Source organism: Lichenostomus cassidix, chromosome 1Aa (assembly GCF_008360975.1).
Source record: "Lichenostomus cassidix isolate B80296 chromosome 1Aa, HeHo_3.0, whole genome shotgun sequence".
Taxonomy (NCBI): Eukaryota; Metazoa; Chordata; class Aves; order Passeriformes; family Meliphagidae; genus Lichenostomus; species Lichenostomus cassidix.
In genome coordinates, this window is record NC_139480.1 from 56,352,633 (window position 1) to 56,373,230 (window position 20,598).

General features: G+C 38.9%; 2 protein-coding genes across 2 annotated transcripts in view; one reads left to right on the forward strand and one right to left on the reverse strand.

Annotated features, from left to right (window-relative positions):
* The first annotated feature begins 3,075 nt into the window (after positions 1-3,075).
* Positions 3,076-20,598, forward strand: part of LOC146443946 (solute carrier organic anion transporter family member 1A2-like) — a 41,877-nt gene continuing 24,354 nt past the window's right edge. The window contains exons 1-3 of the mRNA XM_085049189.1: positions 3,076-3,167; positions 15,855-15,917; positions 18,530-18,575. Of these exons, the coding sequence (XP_084905315.1) occupies positions 18,552-18,575 (24 nt within the window). The 5' untranslated portion in view covers positions 3,076-3,167; positions 15,855-15,917; positions 18,530-18,551. The remainder of the gene's footprint in view (positions 3,168-15,854; positions 15,918-18,529; positions 18,576-20,598) is intronic.
* Positions 12,067-17,178, reverse strand: IAPP (islet amyloid polypeptide). The gene is made up of 4 exons (XM_085049188.1): positions 16,988-17,178; positions 16,485-16,581; positions 16,212-16,346; positions 12,067-13,554 (listed from the first exon to the last, which is right to left on the reverse strand). The coding sequence occupies exons 2-4, from the start codon at positions 16,562-16,564 to the stop codon at positions 13,365-13,367; spliced, it is 405 nt and encodes a 134-aa protein (XP_084905314.1). The 5' UTR covers positions 16,565-16,581; positions 16,988-17,178; the 3' UTR covers positions 12,067-13,364.

Sequence of the window (20,598 nt, forward strand, 5' to 3'; positions counted from 1 at the left end):
ACCTGCTGGTGGTGAAGTGGGGTTAGCAAGAGGGCAGATATGTATTTATGTGGATGTTATCTATGTTGGTTGCTTAACTCATAACTGGAGAAAATTGGGGAAATGTGAGTATAAACATGACTGTTGAAAGAATTCCCCAGGAATAATGGAAGCATAGAATCAATTATGTTGGAAAAGACCTTTTAAACCATGGAGTCCAGCTGTTAACCCAGCACTGGCAAATCCACCTCTAAGGCATGTCTTAATGTGACACATCTTTTAAATACTTCAAGGATTGTGACTCAACCACTTCCCTGGGCAGCCATGCTTGATAACCCTTTTGGTGAAGAAAGTTTTCCTAATACCCAATCTAAACCTCCCTTGATGCAACTTGAGGCCATTTCCTTAGACCTATCACTCGTTAACTGGGAGAACTGGTTTCAGGGCTAGCTGATGCTGATGGTATCATTGCTAGATTTGCTTGGAGATGTCTTAACTTTCACTGTATGGCTGTTCAGTTCCAGAATTTTGTTGCAACTAGCATTTTCCTGTCTTTTCCAGCAAATTCAGTCAGTTAACGAGCTATAGAAATAATTTTAGAAGTGTTCTCAATCCTTGCATGTCTGTGAGTGTCCAAATGCACATGTGAGTATGGAAAAAGCTATTTATATTCAGATGTGTCAGCAAAAGCTATCAAACCTATGTTGCTTGAATGAAAGGTATTTTGTGTTTAAAAAAAGAAAAGTCAAGTAATTGATGTAAAGTCAAGTAATTGATGTAAAATCAAAATTACACTGCCAGGTATCATGTATCTCACCTGACATAAAAGTGTTTTGAGTGTTTGGTGCCAATTTTTGATCTCAGTAGCACTTCAGGAGATTCTTGATGGGATGAGTAGCTGTTGTCTTCTCTTTTCTGTCACATGACACACAAGTTTGTTCAAGGTTGGAGCCATCCTGTGAGCAGAAAGGAAATTCCTGCTTGCTAATAAATTCTAGGCTGGTCTAAAAAAACCTCTTCAGTATTTGTAAACTGCTCCACTTTCTTCTCTCCTGGAGTAGAGAGGAGCCTAGAGGATTTCAATATGATGCTGTAGCAGCATGCCATTATTCCTACCTCCCCCTGAAAAAGGCTGCAGTCTAGAGAGGCTGTGGAAGATAAAAAATTAGCAGTTATTCTGTGCACTTTGTCTCTTACCTTGCTAAAAAGGAAAAGATTGAATCACATGCAGAATTCAACAGGTGTGGGAGAAGTGTGTGGAACACGGAGGTGAGGAGCAAGGAGCACCAGAGAGAGCAGGATTGTGGCTGAGCAGAACTGAATGCAGAATGAACAGGGGAGAAACACACAGTTCTTGTCAGCAAAGTAAGCTATTTCTTTATCTGAGCAGAAGCACTTCGTGCTGGGAGATAACCCAGTTGATTTCAGCACTTTGTAAATGCCTCAGTTTGAAAAAGAGAATTAAGCTCCCAAGACAATGAATTTAACAGATTCCGTCAAGAAGTAGGAGAGAGATTGCACATTTTTAATTTTGTTTTTCTTCTGGAAGTTAGTGTTGCTCATTAAATTTCCATAGTGAACCAAATCAGTCCCTGAAACAAGCAAAAACCAAAAATGTATGGAGAGCCTTGTATCAAGAATAATTGACTAAATTTTCACTCAAATGGCCTGAGTCATCAGATAGAACTCTGCTGGCATTCTTGTAATGTAAATCCCTTTTAGAAGAAATATATACCTCAACATATGGGATGTGAGTATTTTAGATTTAAGGAACAGTTTTGTTGCCTTCCAGTTGCCTTGGGCACTTAAGTAAAGGAGCTTTTTACCTTTTCTTATGCTCTTGGCAGGTTTCTTCTGTTCTTTTCCCAAATAGAAGAGATGTCATATTCAGAATCGTATTCCTGCTAGCACAGAGGTCTTTAGCTCCCATAATTTCTATGTATGTTTGCAGAGGAATGTGTATGCTGGGGCACAGTAGGAATTATTTCAAAACCCTGTCTGACTGGAGTGGTACTTGTCCCTTTTTGTTTGTTTCTTTCTTTCCAGAGCTTAGTGTGAGTGGGTTTTTTTGCCTTAGTAATTGCTCATGAGTTTTCTGATTAGCACTTTCTAAATCCTTTGAATGTCTCTTCCAGTTTAACTTTTCTTGTCTTTCCTGTGGGTATTCAGGGTATAAAAACAGTCTCTGTGGTATCTTTTTGTTCTCCAGACGGTGTGCCAAAGAATTATATTACTATTCTCAATTTCAGCTTGCTTTCCTTTTTCTTTTTTTCTCCCCTATATTAACTTCTCCTTTCTCTAGCTCACCTACTTTTCATATGATTGTTTTCTTTTTATTAAGAGCCATACATAACTTCTATTAACAGTTCATTGTCTAGCGCTTTTTCTTCTTTGCCTTCTTCTCCTACACCTAATGTAAGCTATGAATGTAAATAATATTAGGAGTTATTTAATTTTTCACACCCCCCAGAAATGATGCACATCACAATACTGAGGACTCTTCAGCCCTTCCTACTGTTCAATTACATTCACTGAGGCTTTTAGTTTTGTTTTGATGGTGTTTTGATTATTTCCTACCTGTTCTTCCCCAATTCAGCCTTTCCACTAATTCTGCTCCTTCATGCTCTTCTGAAACCTGTAGCCATCAGATACAAACAGATTCTGAGGAGGATTCTGGCACTAAGTAAAGAAACATCTTGGCTCTTTTACACAGAGTTAGTGAGAGGGAACCTCAGCCCAAGAGTAAGGTGTTTCCTCCTTGGCAATGTGATGCCCTTGGGTTAGGTCTTCCTTTATTTGTGCTGAAAATGCACAGGAGAAAAGTACCTCAGGACTGTGACAATGGTACCTTGCTGCCCAACCTGTGCAGCTTTTGACTAATGCCTAGAGGAGACACTAGGGTGGATCTATTTCCCTAGGAGTTCTCTGCTCATTTTGTCTTTCACTGTGTGACCACCTCCTCTCAAGGGCAAACAAACTTGGCTGCCTTCCTGACTCACAGCTGCTTTTATTCCGAAGTTTTCTTTGAAAGAGAGATGAGCAGCTGGAGCACTGAGCTTGGACGTTGCTGCTCTGCTGGAGAGAGTGGAGCTGGGTGTGGGAGGAGTGCAGAACTCTCCAGCAGTGTGGGGCTGCAGCTCTTACTGAGTCAGTGCTAAGCCATCTGGCAGGTGCAGCCTGGAGCAAGGGTGAGTGTGGGTGGCCATCAATATCCCATGGCTTGCCAGTGAGGAACTGGTGATGTGGAGGTAGAAGGGAGGAAGGGGTCAGTTTTGGTGATGGGGATGTGTTAAGGGCACTGGGTCCCTTCTGCTTTGCCATCACAAGTGGCTTTCATGTTCTTGTCATGCCACAGGCTCAGAGCAATCACCCCCTGTCCAGCTGAGACTAAATCTCATTTGTGGAAATTGATGCTCTTCTGTGCTTCACTGGAAAACTGTTATTTTTTGTTTCCTTTGCGGTATAACAGTTTTACTTGTGTATGACTTCAGCTGTGTAATTGTATTCAAGTGGGCAGCCAGTCTGGCCACTTCTGTTTTCTTTTGTCTCTTTGGGCAGTAGCAACTGATTGCTGCAGAATCCTATTCCAAGTGGCACTGATTTCTGTATTTCAAGTGACATATTTGTGCTGAGACACAGCATAGCAGGGTAGCTGCCATGAGTCTCTAGAGGGGTTTGGGGGCAAGAGGCTGCAGGGACAGGAGAGCAGGGGCCATATCAGCAGGAGAAAGCTGTCTTACTACTATTTGTTGCATATTTGGCATAGATAAGTGCAATGGGGGTGTGCTGTGGCTGCAACAATAGCCTTTAATGTATTGAAAATTAAAAGCATTACGTAGAAAGTGGGGGAAAAGGACACAGGTTTAAAGAGTGAATGAGTTACTAACACAAGTAGATGCAATAAAAGGTTAAACAGAGAATGGTAATGGGTGATGTTGAGTAATATATCCTTAGACAAAATATCCCTGCTTTATATTATGCTTATGCACTTGGGCTTTATTGAGACTGGTTTTGTGTTTAAACATTGCCTGATATATGATGTGTGTGACTTTGTTAGTGAGTTTTGACTTTTGAAAAATCTGAAGACTGACATGGATTTCAGTATCAAACTTGCTGTTTTGCACAGAAGAATTCTACAGTACTCTGGCAATCAAAGCTGGTAGTCACAGCAAAACATGCTGCCCACAGCAAATGGCTTTTTAAGCAGATTGTCACAGCACCATTGTAATTTTCATGTCTACATCCTTGCCTGCTTACAGCCACAGTGAAATAGTTAAGTGTTTACTTATGAGCAGTGTTTAATGGGTTTGAGAGTGAAACACCGTGGAAAACAATGAGGCAGGTAGTTTCTTTAGGTCTCATCTCCAGCTTATCCTTTTCAGTTTGAAACATCAGGCATTTTTCAAGCAGATATTTCAAAGAGAGACGGTGAGGCACAGGGGCACCCAGCATGCAAAATAACAAATTTACAGTCTGTGGCTGTAAATTTGTAGAATATCAATCATTTGATGGATATTTTGATTCCAATGATCAGGTATTAGGCAAACTTTGAGGGGAAAAAAGAGATTTTATGGGATATAGAAGACACAAGAAAAGCTTATGCCACAGAGATTTATGCTAGTTCTCTAGTTCTTTAATTCTGTAGTAATACAACCCAACAAACTCAAGAACCTTACTTTGTGAGTGAATATGCACTGGATGCAGATATCTGGATTAAAAAAAAAGTTCAGATCAGTTTTGATTAGAACTGCACTTCATATTATTAGAATGTGATGGATGTGTTTGTATGAGGAGGAAGTTCACAGTTATGTTTAGTTTCCTCCTCTGTGTAATTTATAACCTTAGCATTAGTCACCTACCCAATCTCCAGTCCCTTTCAGGATATATAAATTAGGGTAACACAAAACCAGTAAAATTTATGACCATTGATTGATGTCACTCGTGTCTCTTGCTTGTGATGCTGAATAGAGGATAAAGAAAACAATTCCTTAAAACATGCACCATCTTGATTCTTTCCATAGACATGTGGTAGGCTAGGCAGTATGCCAAATCCTGCAGTCTTTACTCAAACTTGTTACCCAATATGATGATTAAATGAAGAAACTGAGATTTTCACCTCTAGAATGAAACTAGTTCCTGTGTAGAGAACCTGTCCAAAGCTTATGATCTTCTTTGAGTCCTTAAAGTCAGACAAAAGTGTTATTTTTTGTGCTGGTGAGTCCCTGGGATGCATTTTGGTATCAAAAATGTGAAAGTTAGCTCTACCACCTATAGAGCTCCCTTTACCTTAGCTGTTCTCTATTTTCACTTACATCTCTGGGATTTTTTCCGGGCTGCTGATTAGGTGTCTCCTGAGTTGCATCATGCTATCCTTCATTTTTTTTCTACTTTACCTGCAAGACCAGTGATCACAATATCAATAAATTATGCTTCTTATCTCACACTTCCCCATCTCCCAAACCAGCTAATAACATTTGTCCTGATTTAAAAAATCTTTTGATATTCTTATTTTTTTAGCATTCATCTCAGAGAATTTTGACAAGAAGAATTTGTCAAAAAGATAAAATTTCATTTTGATGTTAGTTCTGGCAGTACTGTTATAAATAATAAAATGTTGGGTTAATCTGCTGAGGCCCAGCAGAAACTGGGAACTTCAGTGTGTTTTGCCACAAATAAAAATCGAAGAGGAAATTCCTACTTACCTGAAGCTGCAGAATTTTGTCCTGTGCTGTGTTTACTCGTGTGCATGCACACACACACATGGAGTGTGAATGAAATGACCTGAGTGCCAAGGCTCTTCTGCTGCTGCCATGCTGCAGAACTCTCACAAATGTCAGGGTTGCTCTTAATTAGTGATGCAGGTGATCTGAAACAATACTGTTTTGGGGTTTTAAATTGACTCAGAAGTTATTTCCTGGTTTACAAGTGTTTCTCATTCTAGCCAGGTTTTGTAGAAGGAGGCATTTGGAAAATGCTCTCAGGCACATGGTGGGATTCTTGGAGCTGTCCTGTGCAGGTCCAGAGGTTGGACTTCAGTGATCTAGTGAGTCCCTTCTAACTCAGGATATCCCATGGTTCTGTGATTTGTACTCCATGACCCGATACTGATCTTAACATCATTGTTACTTTTCTGAAAAATCACATCAGAAATACATGTGCCCTCTGCTCTGTTCAATGAATTATGAAACACCTACCTGAATGTGTGGCAGAATGCTTTTAAAGGAGAGATTTGTTAAGGTTGAAAGCTTTGATACAACTCTGTGAAAGTCTATGTGACTTATGACCAAAAATTTATTTTAAGCAACAAAAATGCATTCACCCTTTCTTTTCAAAATTTTGATTTTGACCTCAGTGTCAGAAAACTCATCTGTACCGTGTTGCCTTTTGTGGTCACTAGATGAATCCATGTTGTTTCTGCATAGATGCTTGAGTTGTACATTCAAATCAGGCTCTGCTTGTGACAGAGTTTGTGTGAAGCTGTGTCAGTCTGCAGGTTTGGAAAACATTTTTATCTTTTCCCCGGCTGCTTTCCCTGTCTGTGCTGTGCTGTTTTCAAAGAAATGCGTAGTTCACTGATTCCTTCCTCCCTTCAAACTTTCTCAAAACAAGAAGGGGAAAAAAAAGAAAAGGAGGAAGAGGCAGGCTGGAAACTAATAGAGCCTAAGAAAGGAGGAGATTTGCCTGTTGTAGGACCACCAGCCCGAGCAGCACTTCCTAGAGGCAGCCTGTGACAGTGTGGAGGAAGGCATTTGCAGTGCAGGTGCTCTTGTGTTTGCTCTGCAGTGCCAGGGGAAACATCCTTCCTGGTGGGAGTGATCCTCCTGAAAAAACTATTGGGAAGTTCTCTAGCACGATCCCTAGTTATGATGATCTCAGCATATCTTTGCTGAGGATTCTGGGGTCAGAAATGGTGATGAAATTAGGGAAGTGCAGGAAGATGACAGGTGGGCCTCTGCACTTATATCAGCACCCTATAATGGATAGGAAAGCACAGTAAAATTACTTTGTCTGCTGGATTGAGGCCTGATCTGATGTCTATCCTTCTAGGGACACAATGATGTCTCATTTGCAGCATACTGTTCTGGAAAAAACACTGTCTTGATGATATTCCTGAGTACAGCTTCCTCTCAGACATCAAGGCTGATCCAGCTGGCAGTGATCTGTAAGGAGAGGTTTGGGTTATTAGGATATTTGGATATTAGGAAAAGGCTCTTCCCCCCGAGAGTGGTGAGGCACTGAATAGGATGCCAAGGGCAGTGGTCAAAAGAGCAAGCCTGACAGAGTTCAGGGAGTGTTTAGGCAATGCTCTCGGGCACATGGTGGGAATTTTGGGGCTGTTCTCTGCAGAGCCAGGAGCAGGACTTTGATGATCCTTGTGGGTCCCTGCCAACCCAGGATATTCTATGATTCTTTGATGCTTAGGGTGAAGTTGATGGAAATCATTTTGCAAAGTCATCCATCTATCTCCAGTGCCAATTGTTTAATGCAAAAAATGTGGAAAGAGTTGGAGTTTAAATTACTTTTGTTTACAGCTGTGATTGGTGATTCACAGAAGTTATATTTGCTAAGGTGTGGAATGACGAGGAAGAATATTAGGATGAAGCAGAGACTTCTTCTGCAGTTGTTCAATTCCAGACACCATAGGTTAATAGTTCTGTGCTGCATTAGGCTCACTCAGGGTGTTTGTGTTTACAGAACTGATGCCATCAGGGCTGTGCTTCGTTTGCCTGGATTTGAGCTGGGAAAGCACTGAATGAATAAAGAGAAAACTGGCCTGTTTTTCTTTCAGAAATAAATTTATAGCACTGAGATAGATTTCTTTACTTTTTACTTTCTCTGGAGCACAAGTCCTATCAGGAGAGGCTGAGGGAGCTGGGGGTGTTTAAGCTGGAGAAAAAGGAGGCTCAGGGAGGACCTCATTGCTCTCTACAACTCCCTGAAAGGAGATTGTAGCCAGGTGAGCATCAGTGTCTTCTCCCAAGTAAGAGGCAATAGGACAGGTGGAAATGGCCTGAAGTTGCACCAGGGAAAGTTTAGATGTCCTGGATATTAGGAAAAATGTCTTCACCAAAGGGGTTATCAAACCCTGGACCACGCTGCCCAGGGATCATCATCCCTGAAAGTGCCCAAAAAACATGTGGATGTGACATGCAGGGACTTGCTGGATTAATAGTTGGACTCGATGATCTTAGTCCGTTCCAACCTAAATGCTTCTGTGGTTCTGATATCACTGTGTGGTCATTCTGAAATCAGAAGCAGTACTTGGAGTAGTGAGGTAATCTTTCCTCTGAAGGTCCACTTAACCATCTCCCACTAAAGGCTGCTTCAGATAGATTTGTATTTTCGCTGAGACTAAGAATATTCTGCCCCAAAATCTTAGTTTTTCCTCTCTCCTTCCTGTACCATAGCACAGCAGAAAATTTAGAAATAAAAAATGGCTGCCAGTTGCTTACTGATCCTGCAAAAAGGATTTATGTCTTTTGCAACCCTAACATTATTTATCCCCTCCTCCAGTTTTATGACCCCTTTCTTCTTTCCTTTTGTTAAACAAACAAACAACTTACAAAAAACCCTTTTCTCCATTATGTGGATAGTTTGACATGCACCACGAATAGTGAGCTCATTCAAGAATGGTATTTAAAAATGCTCCATATTCTGAGAGTGAAGCAGCTGAGCTTCCTCAGTGCTGGACTGACAATCACAGGCTGCTTCAAGTTGAGCACAATTCCCTTAGGGGAAGCAAGTCCCACTCTGACTCCTTCCAAAGGGCCTGCTTAATGAGTAAGGACTGATTTTGTCTGAAAAAAGTGATCTGCCTCTGTTGAGAGTGCAAATAATAATAAGCAGGTTCTGGGTTTAATCCTATTTTAATCCTATTGAGCAGCACTTCATTTACAACTGATTCCAACTATTTGAATTCACATGTGTAATGATGTATTTAATGCAACTCCAATTATTTTGATACATCTCAGTATATTAATTCCTGTTGGAAAGCAAAATAATAAATGTCACTAGCTGTTCTGCAGCAGATCTCAGGTTACCTGTGGTATAATTATTTATATTAAGGATATTGTAAAAGAGCCTATAAGAAGCAGCCTCATTGTCTCTAATGCAGGATCAAAAAGAGTCTTTTAAGGTAGAGAGGAAAAAAGTTATTATAGTAGGGGCAGGTCTAAGATTTTATTTTGAATAATTAAACCTGTTTTGTACTTCCAAATGCATTTCTAGGAAATAGTGACTTCATGGCTTGATTGTTACTCAAGTCAGCCCTATTGTTAGGATTAAAATGCATTTGAATTTGTTCTTTTTGTTCAGGTGTTTTAGCATTCAAGGAGACAATTTCTTGCACAATGAGCAGCAGTTTTAACTATTGTCTTATTATCACTGTCTCATTCCTTAGTGAGCTTTTGACGACATGACTTTTAGCGTTTCATTGGATATATGATTCCTCGTTTGAGATTTTTTGTTAACATTTTGATTTTAAGATGGGTTTTAGTTAGAGAAATAATTCTTAACTGAATCTAATTAAGGATAAATAGTTTTCATAGCAATTGTAGCTGGAAACTAATTTGTGTAAAGTTTTCAGGAAAACTAGAGAATCCAGATTTTTGTTCCTAAACTGAAGCTTAGTTTAAATAGTGGATTTCAGGTCTGAGTTTGAGTCTGGTTCTGGAGCCTTACACAGCTCCACAAAAATATTTTGTTTTTCACTGTGGGATATTTTCTGAGTGTGGAAAAACAGAGATAACAGTGGGATGATTGGAACAGAAGTTGTCACGTGCCATAGAAACATTCTGTTTCACATGACTCCCACCATTATTCTGTATAGAGCAAGGAGATGTGTCATTCCTAACCAGAGATTTTTGCCCATTGCATTGCAAAAGCAATGCAGAGCTGTCCCTTTCCTATATGATAATGAACCTAGACAACAAAATTACCTAACCTTGTACTCAGAACAAAAAGTCTACCATACCTGTCAAACTATATTTGTAAATGAGCTCGTTGACTCAAACCCAGCACCATTCTAGATAGTGAAGATGGCAGCTACTGGAGATATTCTGCAGTGCATTACAGGAAAAGGATTTTATTCAGGGTATCAATGTATTACGTTTCAAATAATTTTAGAAAACCATTCAGGGAAATCCACACTTTCTAATAGCTTATCCTGTTGAAAGTGAATGGAAGCTTTTTTAGCCTAGTGTTTAAAACTCTCATCAAGAAACTTATTTATTTGAAAAATGGCTAATTTGTTTAATAGAAATTGAAAGTATTAATTCCAGATTTACTATTCAGTAAAATACATTTTATGTTCCATGAATATTTTGTGCTTTCTCAGTTTTAGCCTAAGCTTTTAGAAGTGAAATCAATTTCTTTCCTCAACTCTATTCATCATGAAAGAATATAAATCCTGTCTTTTATGCAGCTGTCATAGTTCCTGAGAAATATTAGACCCTAGGGCCCACTGCTCCATTTAAAACATTCTTCATGTTCATATAATCTTTTTTCTTAACATTCCTTTTGCTTGTTTGATGACTTTTGTTCTTTCCCTTCTCATTTAGTGAAATTCAATATTATGTCCCTATTCTGATTTTTTTAAACACAACTTAATAGAACACACTAAAAAGCAGAGATTTAGTATTTTTAGGTTTTTAAAGGGAATATATCCACATTTATCACATTATCTGTATTCCTAATTTTCCTCATTTGTATATTTTGTTTGCTTGCATATTCCCTAAAAGATGTAGGGAATCCAGATGAATTGAAAAAGAACCCAAGCCATGCAAGACTTGATTCTCAGGTAATATGTGCATTGCTGAAGAGGCAAAGAAATACATGCTGGGACTTAAAAAAATGCACAGAGGCACTTATTTTTTCTTTCATATCCTGAAAAGTCTGGAGTTATGCTGTTTGTGGAGCTGAGGAAGTAATGCTTAAATTTTTAAATTTTTTTTTTTTAATTTAATTTTTTTATTTTTCAATCCACTCTTTTCGTGGCTCATTCACTCAGGATTGTGCTTGTATCCAGGCTAACTTTGACTAGGTCCTTCTTCTCTGAGAGGTCTACATGCAATAACAGCAGAAGGAAGGGGAGCAGAATTGTGTTCTCAAGGAAGTATGTGGGGAAACAATTCTCACAGAAGGAAGTTTCTCAAGATGAATTAACCAATGTAGCTCAGAATATGAGTTGATTTGGAGTCTGAGGTGTTGGTGGTGTGGGTTTTTAACCAAATTTTTTCTTTTTTCTTTTAGTTTGAACAGTTCATACCAAATGCAGATGAGATTCCTGTCACCTAACTCTAGTTATCTTAAAGTTAAGTACTCATTTTCAGCTAATTGTCTAGACACTCTATCGGCAACGGAGAACTAGAGGCACTTCAGGAGTGATTCATCCCATCCCAAAATAGATGTCTAAGCTGGGACGAATTGGAAGGAGCTGTCTTCCTCCACCAAATAGCACTGACAAAGAGGAGCTGAAGACAATCCCTCTCTTCTCTCTCTCTGTGGTTTCACTGATGTTAGATGAGTTATATTTTTCAGTATTTGTCAAATAGCACGACCATGTTAAATAGATGCTTGTGTCAAATCCACCAGATTCAGGGGTGCATAAGGCAGAAATTAATGTATTCAGTTCCACTGGTCCTGTGCATGGGCAGCCTGTGCTTTGCTGGGGTTTGTCAAATGGTAGCTGGGAAAACAAAAGCCAGTGCATAAAGCATTGCTCATATTCCATGCTGGAATCAGCCTGGAGATCAGCAGCCACCCACAGGAAAGACTCTGTTACTCCTCTGTTCAAACAATGTCACAGTGACACTTCAAAGCTATCCTCTCGGTTTATTGTTTATTTTCTGAAAAATAAATATTCTAACTGAAAAACAAATTAAGCACACAATGGGTGTGCAACTTAACACAAAAGTAACTGGAATGGAAAGCATTTCAAGCTGGCAGAAATATTAGACAAGTTTAAGACTCATAAATGGTTTTCTCAATGAAATTCAGACATAATATCCATTAAAACATTAATGAAGGTTGAAACTTTCCTCGCTAAAGAGAGTAATCAGTAACACTTTTACAATAGAACTTTTGTGCAGTAATTTTTATTCCCATGTATTTTTTTGTGAAATGAAGTGAATATGCCATTTAACATTAAACTTAGTTTCTATTTCAAGGTATATTTTATAAGACACAAACCAACTGACAGCAGTTATTAAAATTTCATTTGCTTCTCCAGAATTAAGGTTCTGCTGAATGTTTTTCATAATTGGACAATAATGTTTTTCAGATGATAGTGAACCCTTCACTCAGAATGTGTCGACAAAACAACCATTTCTGTGATATAGGATATCACCTCTATGAAAATTTGCTTAACAATTTAAAGGAACAAACATGGTTTTTAAATCTGCACTGATTCTGTGCTGAGATAGGAGAAAATAACACTGTCAGATCCTCATTAAGGTCTGCCCATCTGTCAGATAGTTTCCCTGGATTTTGGTAGCAATGTAAATATGCCAGTAGACAAAATTACCCAGTTTCTATGAAGTGTTTTGGTTCTTGAACTACTCATTGTATTTTTCTCTTTCCTTCATTACTCTAGTTCAAGGAAAGAATACCCAAGGACAGCAGTTTCTGCTAAATTGTTATCAGAGTTTTATCTTATTCATATTTAAAAGCATTTATGTGCATTATGCTTGCATTTTACTGATACCATCTTAAAGTAAGAACTGCAAATCCTTAAAATCCCCTGCTCAGTGGGCACAGAAATCTGTGCTGCAAGACAACCTTTCCTTGCTTGATGTGGAAACACACCAGTCAGTAAACTGCATAATCGTGTGATTATGGGGCACAATGCAGCATCTTTTCTCATCTAGTTGTTCCTTCAGCTGTACAAAACAAGATGCTACTGGCCTTTCAAAGCCAGAAGATTCTTCTGTTTTAATTTCAGTAGGACATAACTTTTCCTAGCATTCTGGTATTTGTTGTTCTTTAATTAAGATGATTTATTTCTCTTACCAAACTGTGACTATAAAGACATACACATGATAGGTTATCTTTTTCATCCTTTTAATAATAATAATAATAATAATTATTATTATTATTAATAATAATAATAAAACCCTGTTGCAATTACTTTTCCATTTATTATCATGATAGATTTTTACAAAGGAATTTAGCAAGCAGATTTCTGGAGCTCTTAATGGAGTTGAAGGAATAGCCTATGCATGTCATGGCACATGCATAGTGGAATGATGGACAAAAATCACATACCCACACACACTGAGAAAACAAGGCACTGGTAAGACTGTACAAGTAATAAACGACCAAGAGGTTGTTGATACATTAAAACCCCAACTTCTAACGAAAACTGTGTCAGCAGCCATCTCAACACCCTAAAGCTGGGCATGGTTTGGGGGTTCTCTGCCTAATAGCCCTGCTGTGTCCCTCTTTCCATACGTGTTGGAGCCCACGTTTGTGGGGGAATAAACAGCCCCGATGCTGCTGCTGGAGCGCACCAGGAAGTCGGCCAGGCGCTGTGTCACACACGTGGCGGTGTTGCATTTCCTCTTCTCCAGCTGGTGACTGCCAAGGTGAAACCAAAAAGAGCCAAGATGAAGTCAAAAGATGAGCAATCGAGTGTGCCACTTCTCATAGTCATTTGAGCTCTGCTAACGTGGGAGTTCTTTTAATATGTGCACAAATACAGGAACATTACAGTCTTCCCACCACCTACTTTGTGCCTGAAAAAAATCCTTGTGCTGGGTGCTATTATCAGTTTTAATGAGGGGGGGTATTGAAATGCAGAGACCTGAACAGTCATATGTCGTTTTTATTGATATCCTGCACAGCAGTTTATGACATCTAGAAAACCTGTAATGATAGTATAGGTAAGTCACTAAGTGAAAGCAATGACTAAATGTTTAACTTGCAGCTGAACTTCTAAATCTATTTAGAGCTCTTGCTGATATCATGAGGATTACTAACGTAATGATAATCACTAACATTTATTGAGTTCTCTTGTTCCCACAGAATCATATCCGTCTCTTGCTGAAGTGAGTCGTAATATTCCAGTCCACATCAAGTGGATTAAACCCAAAGACTCTTTCTCCCAACTGCACCACATATCATGAGAGGCAGCAGGCATTGCCAGCTTCTGCCAACTTCAGCATCACCTAGGATGGTCTTCAGCTCTGCCCCTCTTAGCTTAGCTCTGCCTAAACAGAGATTTCATCTACTGAAAAACTGCCACATCTGTTTTGAAACACCAGCAGCTTGAAAGTTCTGTTGTGGTGGGAGAGAATCATTTGCTGATTGATACTGTAAGGAGTGTCCATGGAAGAATCCATATCTAAAAATAACATTTTATTATCTGAACCAACAGACCATTCATGGAACTCCATGTTACACTTATGTAGCATGAGGGGGTTTTTTTAATCACAATAAAATGGTTAGCTTGAGTTTTCAAATTTGTATCTTAGACTGCTGTGTTCCTTCACACAGAAATGCTTGCTGAGATTGCCTACTGAGTTATTGCTCATTTTCCTGGACTTCTTCACACTGATGTGGCACTGGGTAGATCCCAGTTTGCAGCTAAAATTCACTGTGAAGAGCAACAATTTCCCAGTTTCAAATTCTGGGCAGTTACCAATATGTTCCTTTGTTTATTGATTATTAAAGCTGTCATCTAAAATGTCATATAGCCTTTTGAAGTTATTTGTATTGATCTAAGAATCCAAATGGAATAGCAGCTGTGAAAGAAATGTCTGTATTATACTGGCTCTTCATCAGTAGATGTGCAACAATTTTTAAGCAATTAATATTTCAAATGTGTAATTGCATTAAAAGAAAATGGTTGGATAGGGCTTGATATAACATCTCTTTGATTTTCATGGGTATTTCTATTGATTTTAATCAAGTCCTGAACATATGAGGTTCAAAGAGCAACTGCTTCTCATGGAGATCCTGCTTTGTTTCTGAAGGCAGAATTCTCTTTTTGATTAAAGCTACACAATCAGGCCTTGACACCCCAAGTTTAAAACTCAAGCCCTTACAGGAAGCTGTTGAGTTTCTGTCTTGTGTGTAGCCTGGCTGAACTCACTGCCCCTTTTAGCTGTCTGGTCTGTGGCCTTTAAATGAATCTGAGCTTCCAGGAGATAGTTCACCCAGTGAGACACAGTTCTGGGCCCCAGAAAAACAGATAAGACACACCACACTCATAAAGGTGATGCCTTGTGTTGGAGTGTTACAGGGTTGTTTTGGTGGTTTTGTTGGTGTTTGTTTTTTTTGGTTTTTTTTTTGTTTTTTTGTTGTTGTTGTTGGTGGGTTTTTTTTAAGTAATAGCTGTAAAAACGAGAGAACTTTGTCTCCATTATAAAGATACTTTGGAAGGTAGCAAAATTGTCATATAATAGTAATTTTTTAATATAAATTTGAAGAGAGAGGAACAGGCAACTACATATACATGTGTGTTTACTGAATATATCCATAACAGCATCGTCATTGAAAGAAATTCACTCAAAAGCCTGACAAAACTAAATGAAGTTGAATGTCTCTTCCAACACTGATGATTGTGTGAAAAATAGAATAATTCAGTGCTGCATATCTTTTAGAGCAAATTGCAAATACATCTTGAAATGTTTTCTATTCATTAAAAAAGTTGCCTAAAATTGAATTTATTAATTTATAAATGTGAATGCATTTCTGATAAGTTAAATTTTATCAGAACCAATCTCTTCTTTTTCTTCTTCCCATGATTAAATTACTATTTAATTTTGTGATTAAAAATTTGCTTACTTACTGAAAGCATTTATACCATAAAATAATTCCATTCTAACAGAGCATTAGTAAAATTAAGAAGGATATGTCTTTTCTTTCCCCTTCAGGCTTGGAAATCTGACAAATTTTTTAAAAAAGAAGCACTTTCAAAATACACTTTTCTTCTCAAGGTAATGTAGTATTTGCAGCCTTTGTAATTGATGAAATTTTTATAAAGTGATTAAATGATTTGCAACTTTGTCCCTGGATTTCACTTTCTACCCTGAAGGCTTTGGTCTTTATGTTACAGAGAAGCTGATCTTTATGCTGACAGAAAAGCTCTATTTAGTAGAAGGATATTTTAATCTCTTTTGTGGAGTAAAAACAGCAGAAGCAAAGAGTCTCAAGTAGCAGCATATCACTGGAACAAAGTTTGCTTCATGATTCAATCTGATATGACTGGAAGAAACAAGGAAAATCAATACCTTTTTGTCTTTGCTGCTGGTTGTTCTGGCATCTCCTCACTGAGTCCTGAGAGTGTATTCTGTGACATTACAGGCAGCATCCATCCTTGTCTCTTGGAAGTGCCTTCAGATAGATCATCAGCCACAGACAGCAATCTTTGAACAGCAATAAAATAGAGAGATTCAATCACTCCATTTGTATATTATTTGAGACACGAAAGCAAAAGCAATTCATGCAATAATCTGAGCACCTTTTTCCCTAAAAAGAAATAAACATGATTATTTATTACTCACTTCTCGATAGGTGTAGCTTCCAAACAGCTCAGAGTGACAGAAAGCGCAATGAAGAAAACTGACAGCTTTAGGTTGCACATCTTTCCTTCCAAACTTTCTGAAAAGAATAATGATTCAAAACTGAAAGCAAACCCAAATACCCTTCAGCATATCCTGTAACTGATGCCCATTCTGTCCTAAATCAAGAGCAGCTAGTCTTTTTCACAGTCTATTGTGAGAAAAATGATCCCCTCAAGTTTGGTGACACAATGCAGTTTCAGAAATATAGCCCTCAGCAGTAAATGCTCATTTTCCATCCAGTAGCTTCAGTCCTATCCCTTATCTCTGGTTTGCATTTCCTGACATATCCCAGTCTCAAATTCTGGTCCCCAGAGCAGTTTGCTTTGAAGCTGTCTTAGCCTTTACCTGGAAAATGCTGTTGATTAATAACAGGGGATATTGTGCTTTCCTAAAGCACATCTGTTTCCCTGCAGGTAGAGTAAGAAAAAAGGGAAATTATTTACCTTTTTGTGGTCACGGATCTAACTGGAGAAGCCAGTGAGCCCTCTTGGTTAGCAAGAAGTGTGCATGCAACAATTCCACGCTCACATCTAGCTCTGGAGTGTCCTTTCCCTCTTCCTTGCTGGCAGGTAATACGGCACTTATATATCCTTGACACCTTTCTCAGCTCTGACATCAGGCAGCACAGAGAGACTCTCGTTAATTCCCATCCCTACAGACAGCAAGTGCCCCGGAGAGGAGCAGAGGCAGGTGGGTCATTATTGCATTAGTGCATCAGGAAATATTCACCTGGTGTGTGCAGGATGCCCTCGTGAAGGTGCTGCAATAGCATATTGCACAGCAGAAATGTAGCCTGAGTTTTACAGCTCTGAGGAGCTGCTGAGGTAATATTCCCTGTGGGTGTTTTCGAGGGCTAAATAAGGTAACAAAAGTTACAAAGAAAGCCAGAGCAAATGAAACGCCAGGCCACCTGTAATTGAAAAACAAGAAAACATATCTCAGGACAGATGGGAAAGTTAAAGTTGTGGAGGTTTGTTGTAGAGTATAGATCAAAAAGAAAAGGTGTCTGAAGGGATAAAAGCTGTATGACGAGTAAGAAATGAGTGAAAGTTACTCAAATTGACAGATAGAGTTCTCATTCAGGGTAACACAGTAGAAATCATGTACATTTTTCAGTCAAGTCTAAATGTGAATGAAAATTCTGTCACTATTAACATAAAATCTCATGTTTTACTAACACTGGTGGATTCTTTGTCATGCGTGAAAATTGACTCAATTCATACTTTCCAGGAGGCAAAGATTAGTATTAAAAAAGCCTGGAAATGTCAGAATAAAACTACCTGTGCAAATTTGTTTCTCTAGTGTGCATAGAGTATGGTTCAGGGAAAAAATGTACAGCTTTTAATAGACTAAATCCAATGTAAATGAATTACCTGACTGCAGATTTCCCAAGATACATGTAAGAACCATTTTCCTCTGATTTCAGTGGAAATTAGGCAAATCACGTTTTTTCCCCCCTCTGTGTCCTCAGTTTCTCCTAGGTACCCCAATGTCTTTGGAAAGCATGTCTTTTAATTATTTATTGATGTCAAGATTCTGGCACAAAAGCTCAGCAAAAGTTCTCTGTGATAAGAAGTTATCATGTGCATCTTTTCTATCCCCAAGAATATGAATTAGTTCAGAACTGCTCCAGTGCCAAGTCCATTGCCTTAACTGGAAAGCCCCTCCTTTGTTGGTTTAGTCTGTAGTACCAGATTTTCATTGCAATGGCTCAAGTTCCAGCCTTGGCTCACTTCAGGCATTCTGTGCTACTTGAGGTGAATACAGAAGGAATATTTAGCTGGGATAGTAGCCTCTTGACTTGATTACAACAGTCTGCAAATGAGGCTCTAGAAAGTGACAAAATATTTTGTTGATTGTTGTAGATGTTGCTTTGGGGTTTTTGTGTGTGTTGGGGTTATTTTTTTTGTTGTTTTTTCAGGGGGTGCTACTGCTGGATATTTTGCTCTCTATTTTAAATATGACCATATACTTCTTTTCACCAGGTTCCTGTTATCCCCTCTCTGGATGGACTGTCCCAGTGTAAGAGAAGTGAGTACAGTGTTTTATCTTCACCGCAACAGTAAGTTTTGTGCAACATCTGACACAAGTTTATCTCTCCAAAGACTCACTGTAGAATTTGACTATGATGAAATAACATTCTGGTGTTACTTTCACTGTAGCAATTTCACTTCTCTGAAATGAAAGCATGATTAAACCCATTTTACAGAGATAGAATTGTGCTGAGAAACAATTATACAGGTAATCTGGCTGGGGATTGACACCAGCCAATCTTCACTGCTTGAATACTGAACTTGAAAATGTCTTGATGTGCTTTTCCAGGGTGGAAAAACCACTGACACTCAGCAGTGGTCTGTATGCTCAGCCTGTGAGAAAGATGTCGTTTCAAATCCGGAAAAGCAATGGATAGATCAGGTTGTGTTTAAGGTTTTAAAAGACTGAACTGAATACTCAGAATCTCTTATCTTTTAAGGCATCTAAGTGAGTGGTTTCTGTATCAAACTTGAATCAAGCTATGGCTTGACAGAAATAAAACGAAACACCAATTTTCAAGTAAATATTGATCCCAAATTCTAATTGCAGCTGTCCTGCAAGAGTACTGGGGGGAGCCACTAATCCTTTGAGGGAAGGAGAGAAAGGCTGCTTCTTGCGTGCATTGTGGAAATGAAAGCAGGCTCATGATGTCCCAGGAGCATTGCCAGCCTCCTGGGCCACACAGCATCTTGGCAGCGTCAGCAAGAAGTCTATCCAGCAATTAGTCACATGTAAAGTTAACAAAATTAAGGTATTGCAGCTTCTGTTGCAAGTTCTCTGAAGCAGGAGTAGTGATTTCCTACACAAACAGGAATAGAATATGAAATTGTGGAATCTCTTTGACAGCATAACTCACATTTCAAGATGCTGGCACTAAGCACTGTGCCATTAGTGCCCTGAAATGAGTGGTCAGAAAGCTATTTTTACCATTGACAAAGTTCCTTAACCTTGATCTTAGAAAAACCTGTTTATTGCTGTGCATAACAACTGTTATCAGACTAAGGAAAAAGAAAATCAGGCATTCTCATTAAAGAAATCTGTGATCAATTCTATTCTGAGTAGTTACTCAGTTGTTCTGAGTGGTAATTTTAGATATTTATACTGATGTTTAAGTCAGTATGCAAAGATCTGTCTGAAGAATTGTGCCTATAAGAGGGTTAGGTAGGTGACACCAAAGCAGAAGTTTGCATACAATCCAGAAGACATGTTTTGCCAATGCCCTCTTTCCTTCTGGAATCTACCTACACAGTGTCTGGAGGTGCAAAATGCTGACCTTGCTCAGCACTGGGGTGTAGTGGCAGCAGAGGAACAGGGAACCAGCCTTGCCTCAAGAGTCTGCTGCTTTATCTCCTGGGCAGTGGGATTTATCTGACTAAATGTTAGATGAATGGAGAGACCATTCTGGTCCCTTATGCAGAAGCCTAAAACAGCTGAGATGATTTGTGCCTGTTTCTCCTTTTTGCCCACAAAAGCAGCCTTGGGTGACTCGTTCAGGTGCAGATGTTTACTCTGTGAGTGTCTAAATGCATATGAAATTAATTCCATCAGGGTGCTTAACTCTCTTATATGCTCAGTGCCTGAAATTTAGGGTTGTCTCCCTCTTTCTCATACTTACCTTTTTCTTAGGCTATTCTTGGGCTATGCTGGGCAGCTGGTTCCCACTTTTAATGGCTACTTGTCAATGTTGGAGTTCTATATTTGCTTAATAACATTAATAAGACACATTAAGACTTCTGGTAAGGGATGTATCTCTCCCAGAGCCATATTACCTGTTGCAGGCACTTCCCCAGCTGCTGTACAGCTGTGCAAGGCAGATGTCTCCAGTAAACTACATTGTTGCTCAGTTACCAGGAAATAGAAGTGTGTGAATAGCTCATGGATTAGTTGGCCCCTTGTGTCAAAACAGAAAAAGGAAAAGTTAGGCATTAACTTGCAATGGTGCATTTGGCACAGCTTGTTGCTATTACATGAGTTGAGCACAATGTCTAATGCAATTGTTCCATGTTTATAGCAATTTTAG

Coding starts and splice junctions, on each gene's coding strand:
- IAPP (XM_085049188.1), bottom strand. CDS start 16,564: ATGTGCAACCTAAAGCTGTCAGTTTTCTTCATTGCGCTTTCTGTCACT. Junction 16,347..16,484: donor GAAGCTACACCTATCGAGAA/GTGAGTAATAAA, acceptor TGCTGTTCAAAG/ATTGCTGTCTGTGGCTGATG. Junction 13,555..16,211: donor CCAGCAGCAAAGACAAAAAG/GTATTGATTTTC, acceptor TCACCTTGGCAG/TCACCAGCTGGAGAAGAGGA.